The sequence below is a fragment of the Mustelus asterias genome, chromosome 6 (assembly GCF_964213995.1).
Source record: "Mustelus asterias chromosome 6, sMusAst1.hap1.1, whole genome shotgun sequence".
NCBI lineage: Eukaryota > Metazoa > Chordata > Chondrichthyes > Carcharhiniformes > Triakidae > Mustelus > Mustelus asterias.
The window spans coordinates 117,262,554-117,285,119 of record NC_135806.1 but is presented as its reverse complement, the minus strand read 5'-3'; the positions used below and the strand labels follow the sequence as shown (position 1 = coordinate 117,285,119).

At 44.4% G+C, this 22,566-nt stretch overlaps 1 protein-coding gene across 1 annotated transcript in view; it reads right to left on the bottom strand.

The window, feature by feature from the left end:
* Positions 1-22,566, bottom strand: part of LOC144495343 (interleukin-6 receptor subunit beta) — an 80,934-nt gene that overhangs the window by 5,096 nt on the left and 53,272 nt on the right. The window contains exons 8-13 of the mRNA XM_078215446.1: positions 20,711-20,930; positions 20,436-20,618; positions 14,998-15,117; positions 14,722-14,883; positions 5,626-5,769; positions 2,368-2,464 (exon numbers count right to left, since the gene is read on the bottom strand). Of these exons, the coding sequence (XP_078071572.1) occupies positions 2,368-2,464; positions 5,626-5,769; positions 14,722-14,883; positions 14,998-15,117; positions 20,436-20,618; positions 20,711-20,930 (926 nt within the window). The remainder of the gene's footprint in view (positions 1-2,367; positions 2,465-5,625; positions 5,770-14,721; positions 14,884-14,997; positions 15,118-20,435; positions 20,619-20,710; positions 20,931-22,566) is intronic.

Below are 22,566 nucleotides of genomic sequence, written 5' to 3'. Positions count from 1 at the left end.
CATCGAATTCAGCAACTTCGGATGATTAGCTCTACCCAACCTCAACCCCTTTGTTTTCATTCTAGTTTATTTAATTTTTTACTATCCTCTACCTTTTATTTCTTTATTGTCTTTCTTCATTTTTCTTCCCCCCCACTCTGTCCCCCTACTTTAACCCCCTTCCCTTACCTTTTCTCCTCCTTTGCTTCCCCTTTCCCCTTTAAAAATTTTTTTACCTTTCTCCCCCCCATTCCCCCCCCCCCCCCCATTCCCCCCCCCCCCACCCACATCTTCACCTGTCACAGCTTACCCTCTGATTTCAGCTTCTCTGCTATTTGGCCATTCAAACCCTTTATTCTCTCTATGGACTGCCATTAGCAGCCTTTCCTCTGGTTTCTGTGGCTGTGACTCATTTTGCATTCCCTCACCCTGCAGTATAAACGTCTCCCACTTTCTATGTCTTTTAGCTTTGACAAAGGGTCATCTGGACGCGACATGTCAGCTCTTTTCTCTCCTTACAGATGCTGCCAGACTTGCTGAGATTTTCCAGCATTTTCTCTTCGGGTTTTTATGATTCTCTGTGATTCATTCCTGGTGGCAGTGCGGCAACATACCGTTCAGGACGCCTGGGTATAGCAGTAAAAACCAGTGCTTACAACCCTGACCATAGAATCTCCCACAGCTACCACTCTCCTATCTTGGGTGGTCAACCTGTCTCACGGTCTTATGAAATGCTATCAGGTTTCTCAAGATCGCTGTTTAGATTGTTAAGAACAGAACTTTTCAAACATTGCTGGTTTTCTTTGACCTGCTTTTGTGACATTTCTGTATGACTTTAAATGCAGTAGTTTTAATAGAGAAACATCCTGATAGTTCATCTACATTTCTGTCAACTTTTAAGTGCCATTAAGAAGTCTTATTATTTATTATCCATCTAACCTGGTCCATTATAATGAGGAATTTCAGTCGGTAAATGATCAAAATAAATTCTGATCGCAAATTAACAGTTTAGTCCAATAGATGCATTACTACTTGATGGGGCTGGTTAGCTCAGATGGCTAGTATGGTTCAGAAGGGTCGTGAACGAAGCCCAGTCCATCACGCAAACCAACCTCCCATCCACTGACTCCGTCTACACTTTTCGCTGCCTTGGAAAAGCAGCCAGCATAATCAAGGTCCCCACGCACCCTGGACATTCTTTCTTCCACCTTCCATCGGGAAAAAGATACAAAAGTCTGAAATCACGCACCAACTCACTCAAGCTTCCCTGCTGCTGTCAAGCCTTTTGAATGGACCTACCTTATATTAAGTTGATCTTTCTCTACACCCTCGCTATGACTCTAACACTATATTCTGCACCCGCTCCTTTCCTTCTTCCCTATGTACTCTATGAACGGTATGTTTTGTCTGTATAGCGTGCAAGAAACAATTCTTTTCACTGTATACCAATACTTTTGACAGTAATAAATCAAATCAAAATAATGCCAACAGTGTGGATTCAATTCCCATTCTGGCTGAAGTAGATTTGGGACCTATCTCCTCATCCTACCCCTCAGAGTGGAAGGCAAACCACAATTGGCAAAGCCGCAAAGTAAACAACTCGGGATGAAGAATCAGTATTCGATGAGCCAAGGACTTGCCTTCAGGCAGGGAACATGTGAATGAATAAATGAAGCACTTAACCAGCAATTGCAATGGCAAAGAATATTGAAAGACTTTCCTCCCTCAAGTTCCACACCTCTTACAGATGTCCTTCATAACTCTACGCTGAACCATCAGTGTGACCCATTGGCAGCATTGCTTCATGAGACTGTGTGTTCTGATCATCTAGGGCTTAATCCCATCATTTTGTCTGGCACTTTAGAGCAGTATTGAGAGTATGTCACATGGTTCAGATGAGATGTTAAACAGAAGCCCTGGTTGCCTGGTCAGGTGAACGCAGGAAGATTCCATAACATTTCTTCGAAGAGAGATGTATCCGTAGCAGTATTCATTTCTACAAACAACACAACTAAACCAGACTTATGGGTCAATTATCACATTTGCAATTTGTGGGACCTTGCTATGTACCAGCTGTTGCTATGCTTACCTAATTACCAATATTGACAACATTTCCGAAGTGCTTTTAGTTTGGGGGGAGGGGGCGGGGGGGGGGGGGGGGGCGGTGGGGGGGGGGGATGGTTAAAGCGAGTTAAGCTGGCTCAGTTTCTGTAGAAAAGCTTTCACCAAGTGACAGCTTTCTTCAAAAGGTATTTTGATCCCTTTTTCCCCCAATGATGTCATTTTGTATGACAATTTCTGTCAAAAAAAATCACTGCAGCGCATAATATCATCCCAACAAAAATGAAGGCAAGGTGCCTTTAAATGGTACCCTATAAAGTTTCTCACCTTCTAACAAGGAACAAACAACTCCATGTCACCAGAAAGACAAAGCCAATGATTGCAATGCTAACAATAACAGCAATTCTTTGCAATTCACCATCATCTGTAGTGAAAAAAGAAAACCATTAGAAAGCATGCTGTACCTAATGGCATCCAGATATTTAAGTTAATTTATTTGTCACAAGTAGGCTTACATTAACACGGCAATGAAGTTACTGTGAAAATCCCCCAGCCGCCACACTCCAGCACTTGTTCGGGTACACTGAGGGAGAATTTAGCATGGCCAATACACCTAATCTGCACATCTTTGGACTGTGGGGGGAAACCCACGCAAACACGGGGAGAATGTACAAACTCCACACAGACAGTGATCCAACCGGGAATCGAACCCGGGTTCCTCGTGCTGTGAGGCAGCAGTGCTAACCACTGTGCCACCCTACAATTTCAGTACATAATTGTATGATTTGTTTTGTTGAATCCACCTGAACATAAAACATTCTATAATGTGTGGAGATTGAATATTACATCCCAGCGTACTGAAGGAGGTGGCCATGGAACTATGGATGTATTGGTTTCAGCTTCCAAAATTCTTTAGCTTCTGGAACATTCCCAGCAGAAAGGATGCCAAATGTAACCCCGCTATGTTAAAACAAAAGGAGGGAGAGGGAAAACAGGCAGTTACAGATTGGTTAGCCCAATATCAGTAGGAGGGAACATGCGAGAGTCTGTTATAAAGGATGTGATAACAGGATACTTAGAAAGTATTGATGAAATTAGAGACAGTCGCATGGATTAATGAAGGTGAAATCATGTTTCAAACCTACTAGAGGATTTTTGAACATGGAACTAGTAGAATAGATAAGGGTGAACCAGTGGATGTGGTGTATTTGGAGTTAATAAACCCTTTGTTGTTGAAGCCACTTTGAGTCGCCTCCAGTTACTACAGTAATGCTGTTGATGTGGTGCATATGGACTTCTAAAAGGCATTTGATAAAGTGCTGCACAACAGACTTGTGGACAAAGATATAACTCCTGGAATAAAAGGGACAGTAGCAACATGAATATGAAATTGGCTGAATAACAAGAAAGAGTAATAGTGGTTAATGGAGGTTCTTTTGGACTGGAGGAAGTGTTGTACTGGAGTTGCCCAGGGGTTGGGTGTTAGGCCTCTTGTTCTTCCTGATTTATATAGATGACCAAGACCTTGGTGTACAGGATGCAGTTTCTATACAAATGATATAAAACATGGAAATATTGTGAACTGTGAGGAGCATAATGTAGGACTGCGTCCAGTTCTGAGCGCCACACTTTGAGAAAGATAAAGGCATTAGAGAGAGTGCAAAAAATATTCACAAAAATGGTTCCAGGGACGAGGAACTTGAGTTACATAGATTGGAAAGGTTGGGACTATTTTTCTTGAAGAGGAGATTTGATAGATGTGTTCAAAATCATGAGGGGTCTGGACAAGTAGGTAGGGAGACACCTGTTCCTTTTGGTGGAAGGATTGGGAAGAAGAGAGCACAAATCTAAGGTATTTGGCAAAAGAAGCAATGAAAACACAAAGAAAATCTTTTCACACACGAGTGGTTGGAATCTGTAACGCACTGCTTGGGTGTGTGGTAGAGGCAGGTTTAATCAAGGAATTTAAAAGGGAATTGGATTATTGTCTGTAAAGGAAGGATGTGCAGGGCTACAGGGAGAAGGATGGTGAGTGGCACTAGGTAAACAGTGCATTCCGAGAGCCAGCAGAAGCACAATGGGCTGAAACAATTCTGTAATCAGGGATTCACTAATTGAGAAACTGAATAAATGGCATACATAATCTCCCAATCAAGTCCCATACTGAGACAAAGTTGGTGACAGGGGCTGTGTTAGGACCATGCAATCTTTGCATTTGCACAGAGCAGTAGCCAGTCAGAAGCCCCATGTGGATCCAGTTGAAAGCATTTAAAGTTTAAAGTTTATTTATTAGTGTCACAAGTAGGGTTACATTAACACTGCAATGAAGTTACTGTGAAAATCCCCCAGAGGACGGCACGATGCCACAGTGGTGAACACTGCTGCATCACAGCGCCAGGGACTCAGGTTCGATTCCCGGCTTGGGTCACTGTCTGTGTGGAGTTTGCACGTTCTCCCTGTGTCTGCGTGGGTTTCCTCTGGGTGTTCCGGTTTCCTCCCACCGTTCAAAGATGTGTAGGTTAGGTTGGTTGGCCATGCTAAATTGTCCCTTAGTGTCAAGGGGACTAGCTAGGGTTTTTGCATGGGATTATGGGAGATAGGGCCTGGGTGGGATTGTGGTCGGTTCCACCTCAATAGGCCGAATGGCCTCCTTCTGCACAGTAGGGATTCTATGATTCTGTGATGATTCTAGTTGCCACACTTCGGCGCCTGTTCATGTGCACTGATTGAGAATTTAGCATGGCCAATGCACCTAACCAGCACATCTTTCAGACTGTGGGAGGAAACCGGAGCACCCGGAGGAAACCCATGCAGACACGGGGAGGACGTGCAGACTCTGCACAGACAGTGACCCAAGCCGGGAATCGAACCCGAGTCCCTGGTGTTGTGAGGCAGCAGTGCTAACCACAGTGCCATTGTGCCACCCTCAGTATTTAGTATCACTGTCTTGTAAAATGTAGGGGCCCCAAGCCAAACTTCTGCATGGGACCCCACAAGACATTCGCTTGACCTGGCTGATGAATAGGATGCTGGAGCAGAAAAGAAACCACAGAAAACAGGGAGTCTAGAGCCCAATCCTACATAGAATTCCTCAGTTTGATGAATAATATTGTACCTGATGGTATTATATCCCTTTGGGTACAGATACAAAATGAAAATTGACTCCTTCATGTAACTCTATATCTTATTTTATTGTTCATGGGAGCCTTTGGCTTGATACATCATTTCAGAGGGCAGTTAAGAGGATGTGGAATCACATATAGTTAAGGACGGCAGATTTCTTTCCCTGAAGGACATTAGTGAACCATAAATGGTTGATTGGTCACCATACGTGAGACAATAATTTTCAATTGCAGATTTATTAATTAACTTTAAATTCCGCCAAATGCCATGAGATTTGAACCCATGTCCCCAGTGCTTTAGCCTGCCTTTGGATTGCCAGTCCAGTGACATTTACCACTATGCCACCATCTCCCCAGCTGAACCAGTTGGGTGTAATTACAACTGCTGGCTGAGTAATTGAGGAAATAGATTGGTTGTCATCGAATTCATAGACTCTTAACAGTATGGTTGTGTAAACATTACCAAATTCTTTTGTGGCAAAAGACACTGCTTCACTTTTGCTTCCTTCTCCTGCCTTAGTAAATCCTGAGATTTGTACAGCATAGACAGTGTTTTGCCGAAGCCCTGTGAGCATGTAACACGTTGTAGAAGAGTTCACTGAAATGGCTGCAAAGATACAAAACAATAAAGGATTAACAAGATAATGGCCTCGAGAAGCCTGGTGGGCAACCGCACTATCAGGAGGGAGATTGGAGGGTGGTAAGTGTCTTTTATCCGTTAGTTTTCCATTATGTTCCTCCGTTGGTAACCACATCCCAAACCCTGGGCAGGCATCAGGATCTTATAGATAGCATCAGGTGCCCATTCCCTCGCCATCGGTTCCGCAGATTTTGGAATCTTAAAGTGACAATTAATTACTCTGTTAAGGGGTAGAGCGTAAGGTCAATCCCGCTAAACTGGCCGAGTTTTTACAACAGAGTTGAACTTCAATTGTCAATTTTTACTTGCAATTAATGGCTCTTGGATCAATCCCCATTGGAAAATGACATTATGAGCCCTGCTTACATCAATTGCAATCACCTGCAGTAACAATAGGATAGGTAGAACTGATGGAAATCCTTTCCTCCAGTCATAGAGTCATAGAGGTTTACAGCATGGAAACAGGCCCTTCGGCCCAACTTGTCCATGCTGCACTTTCTTTTTTAAAACCCATAAGCTAATCCCGATTGCCCGCATTTGGCCCATATCCCTCTATACCCATCGTACCCATGTAACTATCTAAATACTTTTTAAAAGACAAAATTGTACCCGCCTCTGCTACTACCTCTGGCAGCTTGTTCCAGACACTCACCACCCTCTGTGTGAAAAAATTGCCCCTCTGGACACTTTTGTATCTCTCCCCTCTCACCTTAAACCTATGCCCTCTAGTTTTAGACTCTCCTATCTTTGGGAAAAGATATTGACTATCTAGCTGATCTGTGCTCCTCATTATTTTATAGACCTCTATAAGATCACCCCTCAGCCTCCAATGCTCCAGAGAAAAAAGTCCCAGTCTATCCAGCCTCTCCTTATAACTCAATCCATCAATTGGATTTTAGTAAGGCGTTTGATAAGGTTCACCATGGTAGGCTTCTGCAGAAAATGCAGATGTATGGGATTGGGGGTGATCTAGGAAATTGGATCAGGAATTGGCTAGCGGATAGGAAACAGAGGGTGGTGGTTGATAGTAAATATTCATCATGGAGTGCGGTTACAAGTGGTGTACCTCAGGGATCTGTTTTGGGGCCACTGCTGTTTGTAATATTTATTAATGATCTGGATGAGGGTATAGTTGGGTGGATTAGCAAATTTGCTGATGACACCAAAGTCGGTGGTGTGGTAGACAGTGAGGAAGGGTGTCGTAGTTTGCAGGAAGACTTAGACAGGTTGCAAAGTTGGGCCGAGAGGTGGCGGATGGAGTTTAATGCGGAGAAGTGTGAGGTAATTCACTTTGGTAGGAATAACAGATGTGTTGAGTATAGGGCTAACGGGAGGACTTTGAATAGTGTGGAGGAGCAGAGGGATCTAGGTGTATGTGTGCATAGATCCCTGAAAGTTGGGAATCAAGTAGATAAGGTTGTTAAGAAGGCATATGGTGTCTTGGCGTTTATTGGTAGGGGGATTGAATTTAGGAGTCGTAGCGTTATGTTGCAACTGTACACAACTCTGGTGCGGCCGCACTTGGAGTACTGTGTGCAGTTCTGGTCCCCACATTACAGGAAGGATGTGGAGGCTTTGGAGAGGGTGCAGAGGAGGTTTACCAGGATGTTGCCTGGTATGGAGGGGAGATCCTATGAGGAGAGGCTGAGGGATTTGGGATTGTTTTCGCTGGAAAGGCGGCGGCTAAGAGGGGATCTTATTGAAACATATAAGATGATTAGAGGTTTAGATAGGGTGGATAGTGATAGCCTTTTTCCTCTGATGGAGAAATCCAGCACGAGGGGGCATGGCTTTAAATTGAGGGGGGGTAGTTATAGAACCGATGTCAGGGGTAGGTTCTTTACCCAGAGGGTGGTGAGGGATTGGAATGCCCTGCCAGCATCAGTTGTAAATGCGCCTAGTTTGGGGGCGTTTAAGAGATCCGTAGATAGGTTCATGGACGAAAAGAAATTGGTTTAGGTTGGAGGGTCACAGTTTTTTTTTTAACTGGTCGGTGCAACATCGTGGGCCGAAGGGCCTGTTCTGCGCTGTAATGTTCTATGTTCTATGTTCTATGTTCTAAATATCTAAACCCGGAAGTGGTCGCGCAGGGAGGTCTGGGAGAGAGAGATTTTTTTTTAAAAAAGTTACTCACCTCAGTGAATCGGCCTCATTGCGTCTTGGAAGTGCAGCAGAGAGGGAGAGATTCGCGAGAGGAGTGCTGCGGGTAAGCGCTGTTATTTTTAACTTACTTTTTCGCGGGTTTTTTCTTAAAAAATATCTAAACCCGGAAGTGGTCGCGCAGGGAGGTCTGGGAGAGAGAGATTTTTTTTTTTTAAAAAGTTACTCACCTCAGTGAATCGGCCTCATTGCGTCTTGGAAGTTCAGCAGAGAGGGAGAGATTCGCGAGAGGAGTGCTGCGGGTAAGCGCTGTTATTTTTAACTTACTTTTTCGCGGGTTTTTTCTTTAAAAATATCTAAACCCGGAAGTGGTCGCGCAGGGAGGTCTGGGAGAGAGAGATTTTTTTTTTTTAAAAAGTTACTCACCTCAGTGAATCGGCCTCATTGCGTCTTGGAAGTGCAGCAGAGAGGGAGAGATTCGCGAGAGGAGTGCTGCGGGTAAGCGCTGTTATTTTTAACTTACTTTTTCGCGGGTTTTTTCTTTAAAAATATCTAAACCCGGAAGTGGTCGCGCAGGGAGGTCTGGGAGAGAGAGATTTTTTTTTTTCCCCAATAAATTGGAACAGAGAGGAATCCCGATACTCTACACTTGTAGAGTATCCCACCCTCCCTCCTCCTCTAACCTAAAAAAAAAGACCCAGTGAGAGCAGGGCTTTGGAGAAAACAGGAGGAGGAAAGGTAAGTTTAAAATTTTCATTCACTTTTTTTCCCTGTGTGTTTAAAGGGGCAATTATGAGTGTGAGGCCAGTATGTTGTTCCCAATGTAGGATGTGGGAGGTCCTGGAGGCTCCTAGCCTCCCGGACGACCATATCTGTGCTGGGTGTGTTGAGCTGCGGTTCCTAAGGGACCATGTTAGGGAACTGGAATTGCAGCTCGAGGACCTTCGCCGGGTTAGGGATAGTGAGGAGGTCATTGACAGGAGCTATCGGCAGGTGGTCACACCGGGACCACGGGAGGAAGGTAACTGGGTAACAGTGAGGAAGGAGAAAACTCAGTTGATGGTGAGCACCCAGGTGGATGTGCCCCTTAATAATAAGTACTCCTGTCTGAGTACTACTGGGGTGGACAGTCCACCTGGGGGAAGCTGCGGTGGCAGTGTCTCTGGAGCTGAGCCTGGCCCAGTAGTGCAAAAGGGTAAGGAAAGGAGGGTAGTGCTAATTGGGGACTCTACGGTGAGTGGGTCAGATAGGCGTTTTTGCGGACAAAGACGGGACTCTCGGATGGTGGTTTGCCTCCCTGGTGCAGGGGTCCGGGATGTCTCTGGTCGAGTCCCAGAAATCCTGAAGGGGGAGGGAGAGGAGCCGAAGGTCGTGATGCATATAGGTACTGCTGACATAGGTAGGAAGAGGGAAGGGGTCATGAAAAGAGAATATAGGGAGTTAGGTAGACAGCTGAGAAAGAGGAATGCAAAGGTAGTAATCTCGGGATTGCTGCCTGTGCCGCGGGAGAGTGACAACAGGAATCGGTGGAGAATGAATGCGTGGCTGAGGGACTGGAGCAAGGGACAAGGATTTGGGTACTTGGATCATTGGGACGTCTTTTGGGGCAGGTGTGACCTGTTTAAAAAAGACGGGTGGCACTTGAATCCCAGGGGGACCAATATCCTGGCGGGAAGGTTGGCTAAGGCTACTGGAGAGACTTTAAACTAGAAAGGTTGGGGGGAGGGAATCGAAATGAGGGGACTGAGAGCGAGGAGGTTAGCTCGCAAATAGATAAGGAATGTAAACAGGGTAAGAGGGAGGTTAGACGAGTGATGGAGAAGGGAAGTGCTCAGGCTGAAGGTCTGAGATGTGTCTATTTTAATGCCAGGAGTGTAGTGAATAAAGTGGATGAGCTTAGAGCGTGGATTGCTGCTTCGAATTGTGATGTGGTGGCCATTACGGAGACTTGGATGTCTCAGGGACAGGACTGGGTGCTTCAGGTGCCGGGTTTTAGATGTTTCAGGAAGGACAGGGAGGGAGGCAAGAGAGGGGGGGGAGTGGCACTGTTGATCAGGGATAGTGTCACGGCTGTAGAGAAGGTGGACGCCGTGGAGGGATTGACGACGGAGTCTCTGTGGGTGGAGGTTAGGAACAGGAAGGGGTCGGTAACGTTGCTGGGTGTTTTCTATAGGCCGCCCAATAGTAACAGAGATGTTGAGGAGCAGATGGGGAAACAGATCCTGGAGAGATGTAGGAATAACAGAGTTGTCGTGATGGGAGATTTTAATTTCCCAAACATAGATTGGAATATCCCTAGGGCTAGGGGTTTGGATGGAGAGGAGTTTGTTAGGTGTGTCCAGGAGAGTTTCCTGACACAGTATGTGGATAAGCCTACTAGAGGAGAGGCTGTACTTGATCTGGTGCTGGCTAATGAACCTGGACAGGTGGAGGATCTCTCGGTGGGTGAGCATCTTGGGGATAGCGATCATAATTCTATCTCCTTCATGATAGCATTGGAAAGAGATAGGATCAGGCAGGCTAGGAAAGTGTTTCTCTGGAGTAAAGGGAAATATAGTGTCATCAGGGAGGAAATTAGACGGGTAAATTGGAAGGAGGCATTCTTGGGGAAAAGTACCGAAGGAAAGTGGAGGATTTTCAAGGAATGTTTGTCTGGAGCTCTGCATGACAACGTTCCGATGAGACAGGGGGGTGTTGGTAGGGTACGGGAACCGTGGTGCACGAAGGTTGTGATGAACCTGGTGAATAAGAAAAGAGAGGCGTACAGAAGGTTCAGAGAGCTAGGAGGTGTTAAGGATTTAGAGGAGTATACGGGATGTAGGAAGGAGCTTAAGAAGGAAATTAGGAGAGCGAGAAGGGGTCATGAGAAGGCCTTGGCGGGTAAGATTAAGGAGAACCCCAAGGCTTTCTACAAATATGTCAAGAGTAAAAGGATGAGATGTGAAGGCATAGGACCCTTAAAAGGTGAAGGGGGAAAAGTTTGTGCGGAACCGTTAGAAATGGCGGAGCTGCTTAATGAATACTTTACCTCGGTATTCACGGTGGAAAGGGATCTGGGTGGTTGTACTGCTGGTTTGCGGTGGACAGAAAGGATCGAGCATGTGGACATAAAGAAAGAGGATGTGTTGGAACTATTGAATGGCATCAAGGTTGGTAAGTCGCCGGGACCGGATGGGATGTACCCCAGGTTACTGTGGGAGGCGAGGGAGGAGATTGCGGAGCCTTTGGCGATGATCTTTGCATCGTCGATGGAGACGGGAGAGGTTCCGGAGGATTGGAGGATTGCAGATGTGGTCCCTATATTCAAGAAAGGGAACAGGGACAGCCCGGGAAATTACCGACCGGTGAGTCTAACCTCAGTGGTTGGTAAGTTGATGGAGAGGATCCTGAGAGACAGGATTTATGATCATCTAGAGAAGTTTAGTATGATCAAAAGTAGTCAGCACGGCTTTGTCAAGGGCAGGTCGTGCCTTACGAGCCTGGTTGAGTTCTTTGAAAATGTGACCAAACACATTGACGAAGGAAGAGCGGTGGATGTGGTCTATATGGACTTCAGCAAGGCGTTCGATAAGGTCCCCCATGCAAGACTTCTTGAGAAAGTGAGAGGGCATGGGATCCAAGGGGCTGTTGCCTTGTGGATCCAGAACTGGCTTGCCTGCAGAAGGCAGAGAGTGGCTGTGGAGGGGTCTTTCTCTGCATGGCGGTCAGTGACCAGTGGAGTGCCCCAGGGATCTGTTCTGGGACCCTTGCTGTTTGTCATTTTCATAAATGACCTGGATGAGGAAGTGGAGGGATGGGTTGGTAAGTTTGCTGACGACACCAAGGTAGGTGGTGTTGTGGATAGTTTGGAGGGATGTCAGAAGTTGCAGCGAGACATAGATAGAATGCAAGACTGGGCGGAGAAGTGGCAGATGGACTTCAACCCGGATAAGTGTGTGGTGATCCATTTTGGCAGATCCAATGGGATGAAGCAGCAATATAATATGAAGGGTACCATTCTTAGCAGTGTAGAGGATCAGAAGGACCTTGGGGTCCGGGTCCATAGGACTCTTAAATCGGCCTCGCAGGTGGAGGATGCGGTCAAGAAGGCGTACGGCGTACTGGCCTTCATTAATTGAGGGATTGAGTTTAGGAGTCGGGAGATAATGCTGCAGCTTTATAGGACCCTGGTTAGACCCCACTTGGAGTACTGCGCGCAGTTCTGGTCACCTCATTACAGGAAAGATGTTGAAGCCATTGAAAGGGTGCAGAGGAGATTTACAAGGATGTTGCCTGGATTGGGGGGCATGCCTTATGAGGATAGGTTGAGGGAGCTTGGTCTCTTCTCCCTGGAGAGACGAAGGATAAGAGGTGACCTGATAGAGGTTTACAAGATGTTGAGAGGTCTGGATAGGGTAGACTCTCAGAGGCTATTTCCAAGGGCTGAAATGGTTGCTACGAGAGGACACAGGTTTAAGGTGCTGGGGGGTAGGTACAGAGGAGATGTCAGGGGTAAGTTTTTCACTCAGAGGGTGGTGGGTGAGTGGAATCGGCTGACGTCGGTGGTGGTGGAGGCAAACTCGTTGGGGTCTTTTAAGAGACTTCTGGATGAGTACATGGGATTTAATGGGATTGAGGGCTATAGATAGGCCTAGAGGTGGGGATGTGATCGGCGCAACCTGTGGGCCGAAGGGCCTGTTTGTGCTGTGGCTTTCTATGTTCTATGTTCTATGTCCCGGTAGCATCCTAGTAAATCTTTTCTGCATTCTTTCTAGTTGAATAATATCCTTTCTATAATAGTGACCAGAACTGTACACAGTATTCCAAGTGTGGCCTTACCAATGTCTTATACAACTTCAACAAGACGTCCCAACTCCTGTATTCAATGTTCTGACCGATGAAACCAAGCATGCCGAATGCCTTCTTCACCACTCTGTCCACCTGTGACTCCACTTTCAAGGAGCTATGAACACGTATCTCTAGATCTCTTTGTTCTGTAACTCTCCCTAATGCCCTACCATTAACTGAGTAAGTCCTGCCCTGGTTCAATCTATCAAAATGCATCACCTCGCATTTGTCTAAATTAAAGTCCATCTGCCATTCGTCAGCCCACTGGCCCAATTGATCAAGATCCCGTTGCAATTGGAGATAACTTTCTTCACTGTCCACTATGCCACCAATCTTGGTGTCATCTGCAAACTTACTAACCATGCTTCCTATATTCTCATCCAAATCATTAATATAAATGACAAATGACAGTCTTGCCTCTTACAGTGATGTGAGGATGGGGAGTGGGCTGAAAGAGCATCTGGCACATTTAAAACCTGTATGATGATTAGAAATGGGTGGATACTTGGGGAAGAGGTACTGATTTCATACCAAATTCCTCCAACCCACCTCTATCCCAGATTGCAGGATTCTGTATGAAGAGTCAGAGAGAATACTTAATTAGTAATTTTCTTTACCATTCAATGTTATTTGATTTTCTTCACAGGCCATAAACTAATCCCCGACAATTTTGGTTTTATTATGTAGATTCAATAATTGAAGTGCATGAATGCTGTCAGAAAACTTGAGGTAGTTTTAAGTGATCCATATTAGGATTGTTGAATATTAAAAATAAGGTATAGACTTAAGTGGGTTTAATTTAGTGCTTTTAGTAGGAAAGGGTAAAACACCAGCTAGATTAATGTTAAACAATGGTGTTTGCATGTATTGGAGTTTTGGTTTCAGTTTAAACTGCGTGTCCATTGTGCTGAGAGAGTTTATGGCGTGTAAAGTAAATAAGAGACTGGGGAAAGTTGTTGCTTAGCAACCAGTGGCCACGTTTAGGGAAAATACCTTTTTGAGCTTAGTTTTAACTCTAAGCCAGAGAAGAAGAAGTTTCACAGGGAGAGAGGGAACATCTCTCAGAGCTTTGCTAGAAGCAAAGCCATAAAGTGGATTAAAGGGCAAGGAAAGAAGTGCCAGAAACCTAAAGATCAGTGAAGGAAACTAGAGAAATGAAGAAAAGTTTCCAGGAAGTCTGAAGTTAAAGGAACAGAGGGAACTGCCATTGGTACAGGGTGCTGGCCACTGAAGCTAAAGACAGAGCTAGAAGTGTAGACTTGTGTGAAATTGGCTTGAGAAAAGTCAGAGATTAGAAGCAATTGTAAGTTTGGTGTTCTTATTTCTAGTCTTTGGAAACAATGGTATTCTGTTATACCTGAGTTTTTGTGCAGAAGTTTGGATGCTGTGGCAATTCAAGAGAAAGGAAATTCCAAAAAGACAGTTGGAAAACACGGAGGCAGAGCCTTGCTAAAACAGCGGAGAGGAAGCTTTATTTGAAAAGATAGTTGGAAAACCTAGAGGTGGATCCTTGTTGAAAACAGCTGAGGGAAGGCATTGTTTGAAAGAAGGTTTTTCAAAAGTGTCTTTTTGAGAGTGGAATTTGTAAACACTCGTGTGACAATCATCTGGAGAGCATTTGAGAAAAAATCCACAGGAGATAGATTTGAGTGGCATCTGCCACTGGGTTTCAGAGTGGGGAGTTATACTTGAAATCCGTACACCATTGTGAAGATATATGGGAGTGATGGAGTATTGTGTTATAATCAAACATTTCATGTTTAATAAATGTTTTTTCTCTTGTTGTTAGAAACTAATTGGTAGCCTGTGACTGTTCCTCCACATTTTCTAAAATAAAAAGCAAAACATTACAGGCTTCTGAGGCAGAGTTCCATTCTGGCACCTTCCTGTCCAATAGTAACATCAACTGTGACTGTGACAATATTAACAGTTCAATATATTAAGGTAATATTGGGTATTAATTATCGATTGAAATTTATACTGTAATCTTACGTATAAAAGTATCTGTGACGGAAGCCTTGTTCAAATGACAGAAAATTTTGTAGCCTTGAAGAAAACCTTGACATTCATCCTCAGGTATATGATCCCATTTTATCATTGCAGAGGTTTTCGAAACATTGGTGACCATAATATTGCTGGGAGCAGATCTTGGTGCTTGGTTGAGAGAGAATTCAAATGTACATCTGTTAAGTATTCTTACTTCCTTTAAATAAATGAACGGCAAGTGATAATAGAAATATAAATTAATATAGATTTGAGCCAACATACTTCCTTCCAATATGTAAACATCAGTCATCCCAATTGTTATCTCGGTATTGTTCACCTGTCTCCACCTTTTTGATTTCCTGTGCAACATTATTCTGTACCGTTGCTTTGGCTCAAAGTTTCCTGCAGAATTGAAAATGTTTTTGGGTTTCACAAAATCGGATACAAAGATCGAATGCAAGATCATTGTAACAACAGGGCGGTAGGGCTCTCTTTTTAATTCCCCATCTATGTCAACTTCTGTTATGTCACCTGACACTGCTCCTGCCTCACCTCACCTGCTGCTGATGCCCTCATCCATAGCTTTGTTACCTCTGGACTTGATTATTCCAGTACACTCCAGATTAGCTCCCCACCCCTTCCTTCCCCCACCCCCCGGCCCCCCACCACTCAATGTTCTATTCTCCAGAAACTTGACATCCCAACCATTTTTCACATTCCAATCTGTAATTATCTTGCAATTGTGTCTTTGCCGATATATGTCGTGTTTGTGAACCTACCTCCACTCACCTGATGAAGGAGCAGTGCTCCAAAAGCTTGTGATTCCAAATAAACCTGAGGAATTTTAACCTGATGTTGTGAGGTTTCTTACTGTGCCCACCCCAGTCCAATGCCGGCATCTCCATCTCATGACCATATTAAGCATTCACCCGGTCCAGCACTGATGTACGATGACAGCAGTTGTACCAGATACAGGGCGCACTGCACCAAGCCTGCTTCCACAGGAACTTCCAAACCTTTGACCTCTACCACCGAGAAGGACAAGAGCAGTAGACACATGGGAACACAGCTGCATGCAAATTCCCCTCCCAGTTATACAATAGACTGACTTGAAACTATATCGTCATTCCTTTTGGGTGTCTGCACTCAACATTATGGAGCAATAAAAGTTTGGTTGTCTAATGTTTTCTGAAGATAATGGGGGGTGATTCTCCCAGCCCGCTGCAGAAGCCATTTACTGGGCTTCCCACAGGACACCATGGCCTCCACGCGTCTATGGTTCCAAGATTTTTGGAGTAATCAGCTCCGTGCCAGAAATCGGCTTGTCATCCGGGGGGGTGGGGAAGGGGTTGGGGCTACCGGAGGAGGGGGGTCGGGGCTGCCGGGGGAGGGGGGGATTGGGGCTGCTGGGGGAGGCGGGGGGGGGGTTCGGGGCTGCCGAGGGGGCGGGGTCGGGAAGATCAGGGCTAGCAGGGGGGAGATGGAGTTTAATGCGGAGAAGTGTGAGGTAATTCACTTTGGTAGGAATAACAGATGTGTTGAGTATAGGGCTAACGGGAGGACTTTGAATAGTGTGGAGGAGCAGAGGGATCTAGGTGTATGTGTGCATAGATCCCTGAAAGTTGGGAATCAAGTAGATAAGGTTGTTAAGAAGGCATATGGTGTCTTGGCGTTTATTGGTAGGGGGATTGAATTTAGGAGTCGTAGCGTTATGTTGCAACTGTACACAACTCTGGTGCGGCCGCACTTGGAGTACTGTGTGCAGTTCTGGTCCCCACATTACAGGAAGGATGTGGAGGCTTTGGAGAGGGTGCAGAGGAGGTTTACCAGGATGTTGCCTGGTATGGAGGGGAGATCCTATGAGGAGAGGCTGAGGGATTTGGGATTGTTTTCGCTGGAAAGGCGGCGGCTAAGAGGGGATCTTATTGAAACATATAAGATGATTAGAGGTTTAGATAGGGTGGATAGTGATAGCCTTTTTCCTCTGATGGAGAAATCCAGCACGAGGGGGCATGGCTTTAAATTGAGGGGGGGTAGTTATAGAACCGATGTCAGGGGTAGGTTCTTTACCCAGAGGGTGGTGAGGGATTGGAATGCCCTGCCAGCATCAGTAGTAAATGCGCCTAGTTTGGGGGCGTTTAAGAGATCCGTAGATAGGTTCATGGACGAAAAGAAATTGGTTTAGGTTGGAGGGTCACAGTTTTTTTTTTTAACTGGTCGGTGCAACATCGTGGGCCGAAGGGCCTGTTCTGCGCTGTAATGTTCTATGTTCTATGTTCTAGATATCAGGGCTTGCCCAGAGCGGTCCGGGAGGCGAGCGATCAGGGGGTGGGGGCTCGGAGGGGCGTGTGATGCAGGATCGCAGGGCTGGCCAGTGATCGGGAGGCCGACAGTGCGGGGCCACTGTGCATGCGCCGATCTCGGCACTGACAGATCGACACATGTGCAGTGGCCTGCTCCGTGGGAATAGGCTCTGCCCATTGAATTTCAGAGTGAATCATGCTAGCGCACTCTGCAATGCTCAGTGTGTGGGAGATTCATTCTGAAAATCACACTAAAAAAAAACAAGCGTGAGTTACTCGCATTTTCACGCCCCCAATATAATGTGCCGATTAGTACTATCTTTCCAATAAATTTCCTGAGTAACAAAACTACAATTCTTGTTTCAGTGGTAAAATTTGATTATATGATAATGTTTAGTATTGGTTGAGGCCCAGTAACAGCACTTTCTTGCCTTTGAGTCAGAAGATTTATGTTAAGCAGAAGATTTATGTTAAGCTGACACTCAAATGCAGTATTGAAGGTGCTGCTTTTTGGTTAACACTTAGAGGCCCTGTTGTAGAAATTTTAGATGTGCACTGCCCGTGTGACTTGAGTTAAATCAAGATCACACTGTTACATGAATTGGTAGTCTTCATTTTTACTGGACGTGGGCGTCGTTGGCTGGGTCAGCATTTTTTGCCCTTCCCTAATTGCCCTCCATTTCAGAGGGCATTTGAAAATCAACTACATTACTGTGGGCCTGGTGTCACATGTAGACCAGGTAAGGACAGCTGATTTCCTTCCCTAAAGGACATCAGTGAACCTGATGGGTTTTTCTGACAATCGACAATGGTTTCACAGTCACTGCTACATTTCTTAATTCGATTTTTACTGAATTCAAATTTCACCAAATGTCCAATTGAGGTGGGATTTGAACCTGAGTCCCCAGAGCATTACCCTGGGTCTCTGGATTCTAGTCTAGTAACAACACCACCGCCTCCCCTTATGAACAGTATGAATTGTGAAAAGGAGAAGGAAAGCAGGGACAAGTGTCTGAACTATGTTAACGGTTGTGATCAAAGAATGTGCTTTGAAATGTATAAATCAATGGACTTGGAACTATAACTAAACGAAGATATTGATGATCAAGTTTGGCAAATGGTTACAAAGCAAAACATGCATGATGGGCTGTAAAGGTGTTGGGGTATCCTGTTCAGGTTATGACCACGGGTCTGTGATCATTGACAAGTTGAATAATGAGATCTAAGTTTGGCAGCAATATCAGAACACAGCAAGTCCCTTGTCCACAGAGGATAAATGAACTCACTTGAAGAAACTTGTTGTGCAGATTTGAAGAAGACATATGGAAACAAAGAACAGAAGTCACGAGCCTTTTCTGGCCAGCGCAGTCGATGGGAAGCAAGAATTACATGAACCAGAATATTGACTGCCTTCCTTTGTTAAGAATAACTTTTGTTACTGAATGTATTTGTGCTGATATCACTGCATCATTTTCTCTTGTCTGTAATGTACTGTTTGATCTCTGAACCTCTGACACCATCTGACCTTTTGGGTAAATGTAATAGATCCCATGACAACATTTTGAACAAGAACAAGGGAGTTATTCACAGTGTCATCAGGACACAATGGCTTTATACTGTCCCAAGTTCTTTGGAATAAATTATCCAGTTATCTGTATATTTCATCATTGTGGAATAAAGGCTATTCAGGATTTTTGAATCAATTCAGTTACAAGGCTGGCCAGTTGTGCCCGTGTTCAGGTTGATAATCCTGAATCTTAGGCAGTCTTAATCTGTATTCTCATTGTCATAAAAATGTTACTCAATTTTGCCGAGTTACTTAAGATGTCTTTATTGATGTGAGAGAAACAAATGTGGTAACAATAATGTCCAATTGAGGCCATATAAAATTCTTTGGGATTCAGTCACATGTCCACAGCTGACTGACAACTCCTGCAAATGACAAGACGACCAAAAGACGTAGGAGCAGAAGTTGGCCATTTGGCCCATCGAATCTGCTCCGCCATTCAATGTGATCATGGCTGATATGACATAATCCTCAGCTCCACTTTCCCACCTTATCCCCAAAACCCTTGATTCCCTTATCGATTAAAAGCCTGTCTATCTCAGCCTTGAACATACTTAACACCCAGCCTCTACAGCCCTCTCTAGTAAAGGATTCCGCAGATTCATTATCCTCAGAGAAGAAATTCCACCTCATCTCTGTCTTAAATGGGTGACCCCTTACTCTGAGATTATGTCCTCTGGTCCTAGACTCCCCCACACGGGGAAACAACCTCTCAACATCTAGCCTGTCAAGTCTCCTGAGAATCCTGTATGCCTTAATAAGGTCACCCCTCATTCTTCTAAACTCCAATCAGTACAGGTCCAACCTACTCATCCTCTACTTTGTATTATCCTCACCACTTGCCTTCCCACCTATTTTTGTGTCATCTGCAAACTTCGCAATAGTACATTCACTTCCCTCATACAAGTCATTAATATATTAATATATAATTATACAATATATATAATAAATAATTGTGGCCCCAACACTGATCTCTGTGGCACTCCACTAGTTACATGTTGCCATCCCGAAAATGACCCTCTTATGCCTGACTCTCCGTCTTCTTTCAGTTAGTCAATCCTCTATCCACACTAATATACCACCCTCAACACCATGGACTCTAAAGTAGCCTTTTGTGCAGTACCTTATCAAGCCCTTTTTGGAAATCCAAGTGCGTTACATCTCCTGGTTCTCCTTTATCTATCCTGCTCATGACCATCTCAAAGAATTCTAATAAACTTGTCAGGCATGATTTCCCCTTCATGAAGCCATGCTGACTCTGCTTGATTATGTTATGCATTTCTAAATGCTGTGCTATGACATCCTTTAGAATGGACTCTTAACATTTTCCCAATGACAGAAGTTAAGCTAACTGGCCTATAGTTCCCTGTTTTATTGTCACCCTCCCTTTTTGAACAAGGGTGTTACATTGACAGTTTTCCAATCCACTGGAATTTTCCCAGAATTTAAAGATTCTTGGAAGATTATTACCAGTGCATCCACTATCTCTCCTGCTAGTTTCTTTATTATCCTAGGATGCAATCCATCAGGGCCAGGGGATTTATCATCCTTTAGCCCCAGTTGTTTCCTTAGTATTATCTAATGATAGTTATTGTATTTATTTCCTCCTCTTCTGCCCCTTGATTATTTAGTATTTTTTGGAATGTTACTTGTGTCCTCCACCATGAAGACTGACACAAATAAATGTGTTTTATTCTGTTGTTCAGTTCAGCTTCCTGGCACAGTTACCTCCAACGTTGATAAGCACAAACGTAAAAACAATAAAAAAAACAAAAACAACTGAAACCGTGTAATTATTCAGATTTCTGCTTCTGTTGACGAAAGCACACAAATAGAAAGATAAATCTCACCTTTTAGAGTGTAAGTCTGAAGTCCTTTCTTAATTTTTTCTGAGCGTTTAATACGTGTTTCATTCCCAATGATCGGACCCCAATCGACAATATGATAATTTGGCCGCTCTTTCGTATTGGAGTCCCAGCTAATTAGAATACTGTCATTCCCACGTGGAGTGGCATTTATCTTATTATTTAGATCTGCATGAGGTTGAAATGTTACCATTTTAGGTGCAAAACTCAAGATAATTGGATGTAATTTTTCAGAGTGAGATGAATTAAATTACACTTACACAGCTGATTAAAAGGTGGGATTGCTATTTCACTTGCAGGTGAAGACCCGGCTGAGTTGTAAGCTTGCACTTGGAATTTGAAAGGTGCTTGGGAAAGGATGAAGGTACACTCTCTGTTGACTGTATCAAATGATTTGTCGATATTACTTTTGTTTGCAAGTATTCTTGTGAGTCTGATTTTGTATCCAAGTACAGTTGCGTTGATGGCTGTCACTGGATTCTGAAAGAAACCCCTCTTCATCAAAAAGACTGACAGGACTTTTGTGAACAAAATGAACAACATCACATCTTAAGAAGTAACGATTACACAAGCCCCTCTAGTGGCCTGGGGAGAAAAGAAGGTGGCAAACAGAAATCTCCCATTGGGGTAACAGAGATGATCATAGTTTATGCACAAAGCATAATGCTGAACATCCACAGCTAACAAGCATGGTTGATACTGTTTATTTTTTTTTACTTATTCATCTGGCTGGCTATGCCTATCCCTAATTGCCCTTGAGAAGGTGCAGGTGAGCTGCCATCTTGAACCACTGCAGTCCATGTTTTAATTTTTAACTTTAAAATTTACCTTTGTTTCTCTTTCCTTCTCGCTCTCCTAGAAGAGTGAGGGGGACCTCATAGAAACTTATAAAATTCTAACAGGGTTAGATAGGGTGGAAAGAATGTTCCCAGTGGTAGAGGAGCCCAGAACTAAGGGTCATAGTTTGAGGATAAGGGGGCAAACCTTTTAGAACTGAGGTGAGGAAACATTTCTTCACCCAGAGGGTGGTGAATGCGTGGAATTCACTACCACAGAATGTAGTTGAGGCCAAAACGTTGTCTAATTTCAAGAAGAAATTAGATACAGCTCTAGAGGCTAAAGGGGTCAAGGGATATCGGGGGGGAAGGGGGAATCAGGATATTGAATTTGATGATCAGCCATGATCAAGATGAATGGCGGAGCAGGTTCGAAGGGCCAAATGGCCTCCTCCTGCTTCTAGTTTCTATGTTTCTTACATTCTTATCATGTGTAAATTATTAATTTCATTTGCAACAAATGTAGAAAGTTATTATAAATTAAAGAACAAGGGGTGGAATCTGCCCGTCCCTCCCGCCACGGGAATTGTAACGGGCGGGGCACGGACCATGTAAAGGTCCATTGACCTCGAGTGGGATTTTCTGGTCTTGGGGCAAGTGCAGCCGGAAACTCCCACCCAAAATGTGTCTTTACTATACAGAAGTGTACTTAAATCAAAGTTTAAGATGTTAATGGGAGTTTAAGATATTTTAATTGGACAGTAAGATTGCCAATTCTGGCCAAACATATTCTGAAAGATGTTGGTGAAAGTGATGTCATCAAAAGCTCCTGGAAGTGACATCACAAAGCAGGGGGTGTGGCAGGAAAATCATTTTTAAAAAAACACGTCGCATTCTGCTTCAAAGCAGCTTCCTTGAAATCTTTCCAATATTTTAATGGTGGCAAAGTTTCAATGCTGCGGAGTGTAGGAGTGTTCAGGAATGAGTGAGTGAGTGCACTGTAAGATGGAACGCAAATTCTGTGCAGTAAAGGGCAGACTGAAACTAACCGCTCACTAACCTGGCTCCCTCTCTGTGCACTTGAGGGACAGATCACAAAGGGCAAGCAGTACAGAACATGCAGTCACACACTACCCCAGCCAGCACCGACACTTGAAGCTCCCCTGGAGTGTGAGCCTGGGGCCACAACGTTGCACTGCAATGTGTGGCCTGGGAGCTTGATGACAATTCTGGTAGATTCCGGCCACTCTGGGAGGGTTGGCGATCCTACAGGGTAGTGTTCCAAAATTCCCCAGATACTGGAAAGGGCCCAGTGGATTAGAAAACCACAAATGTAACAC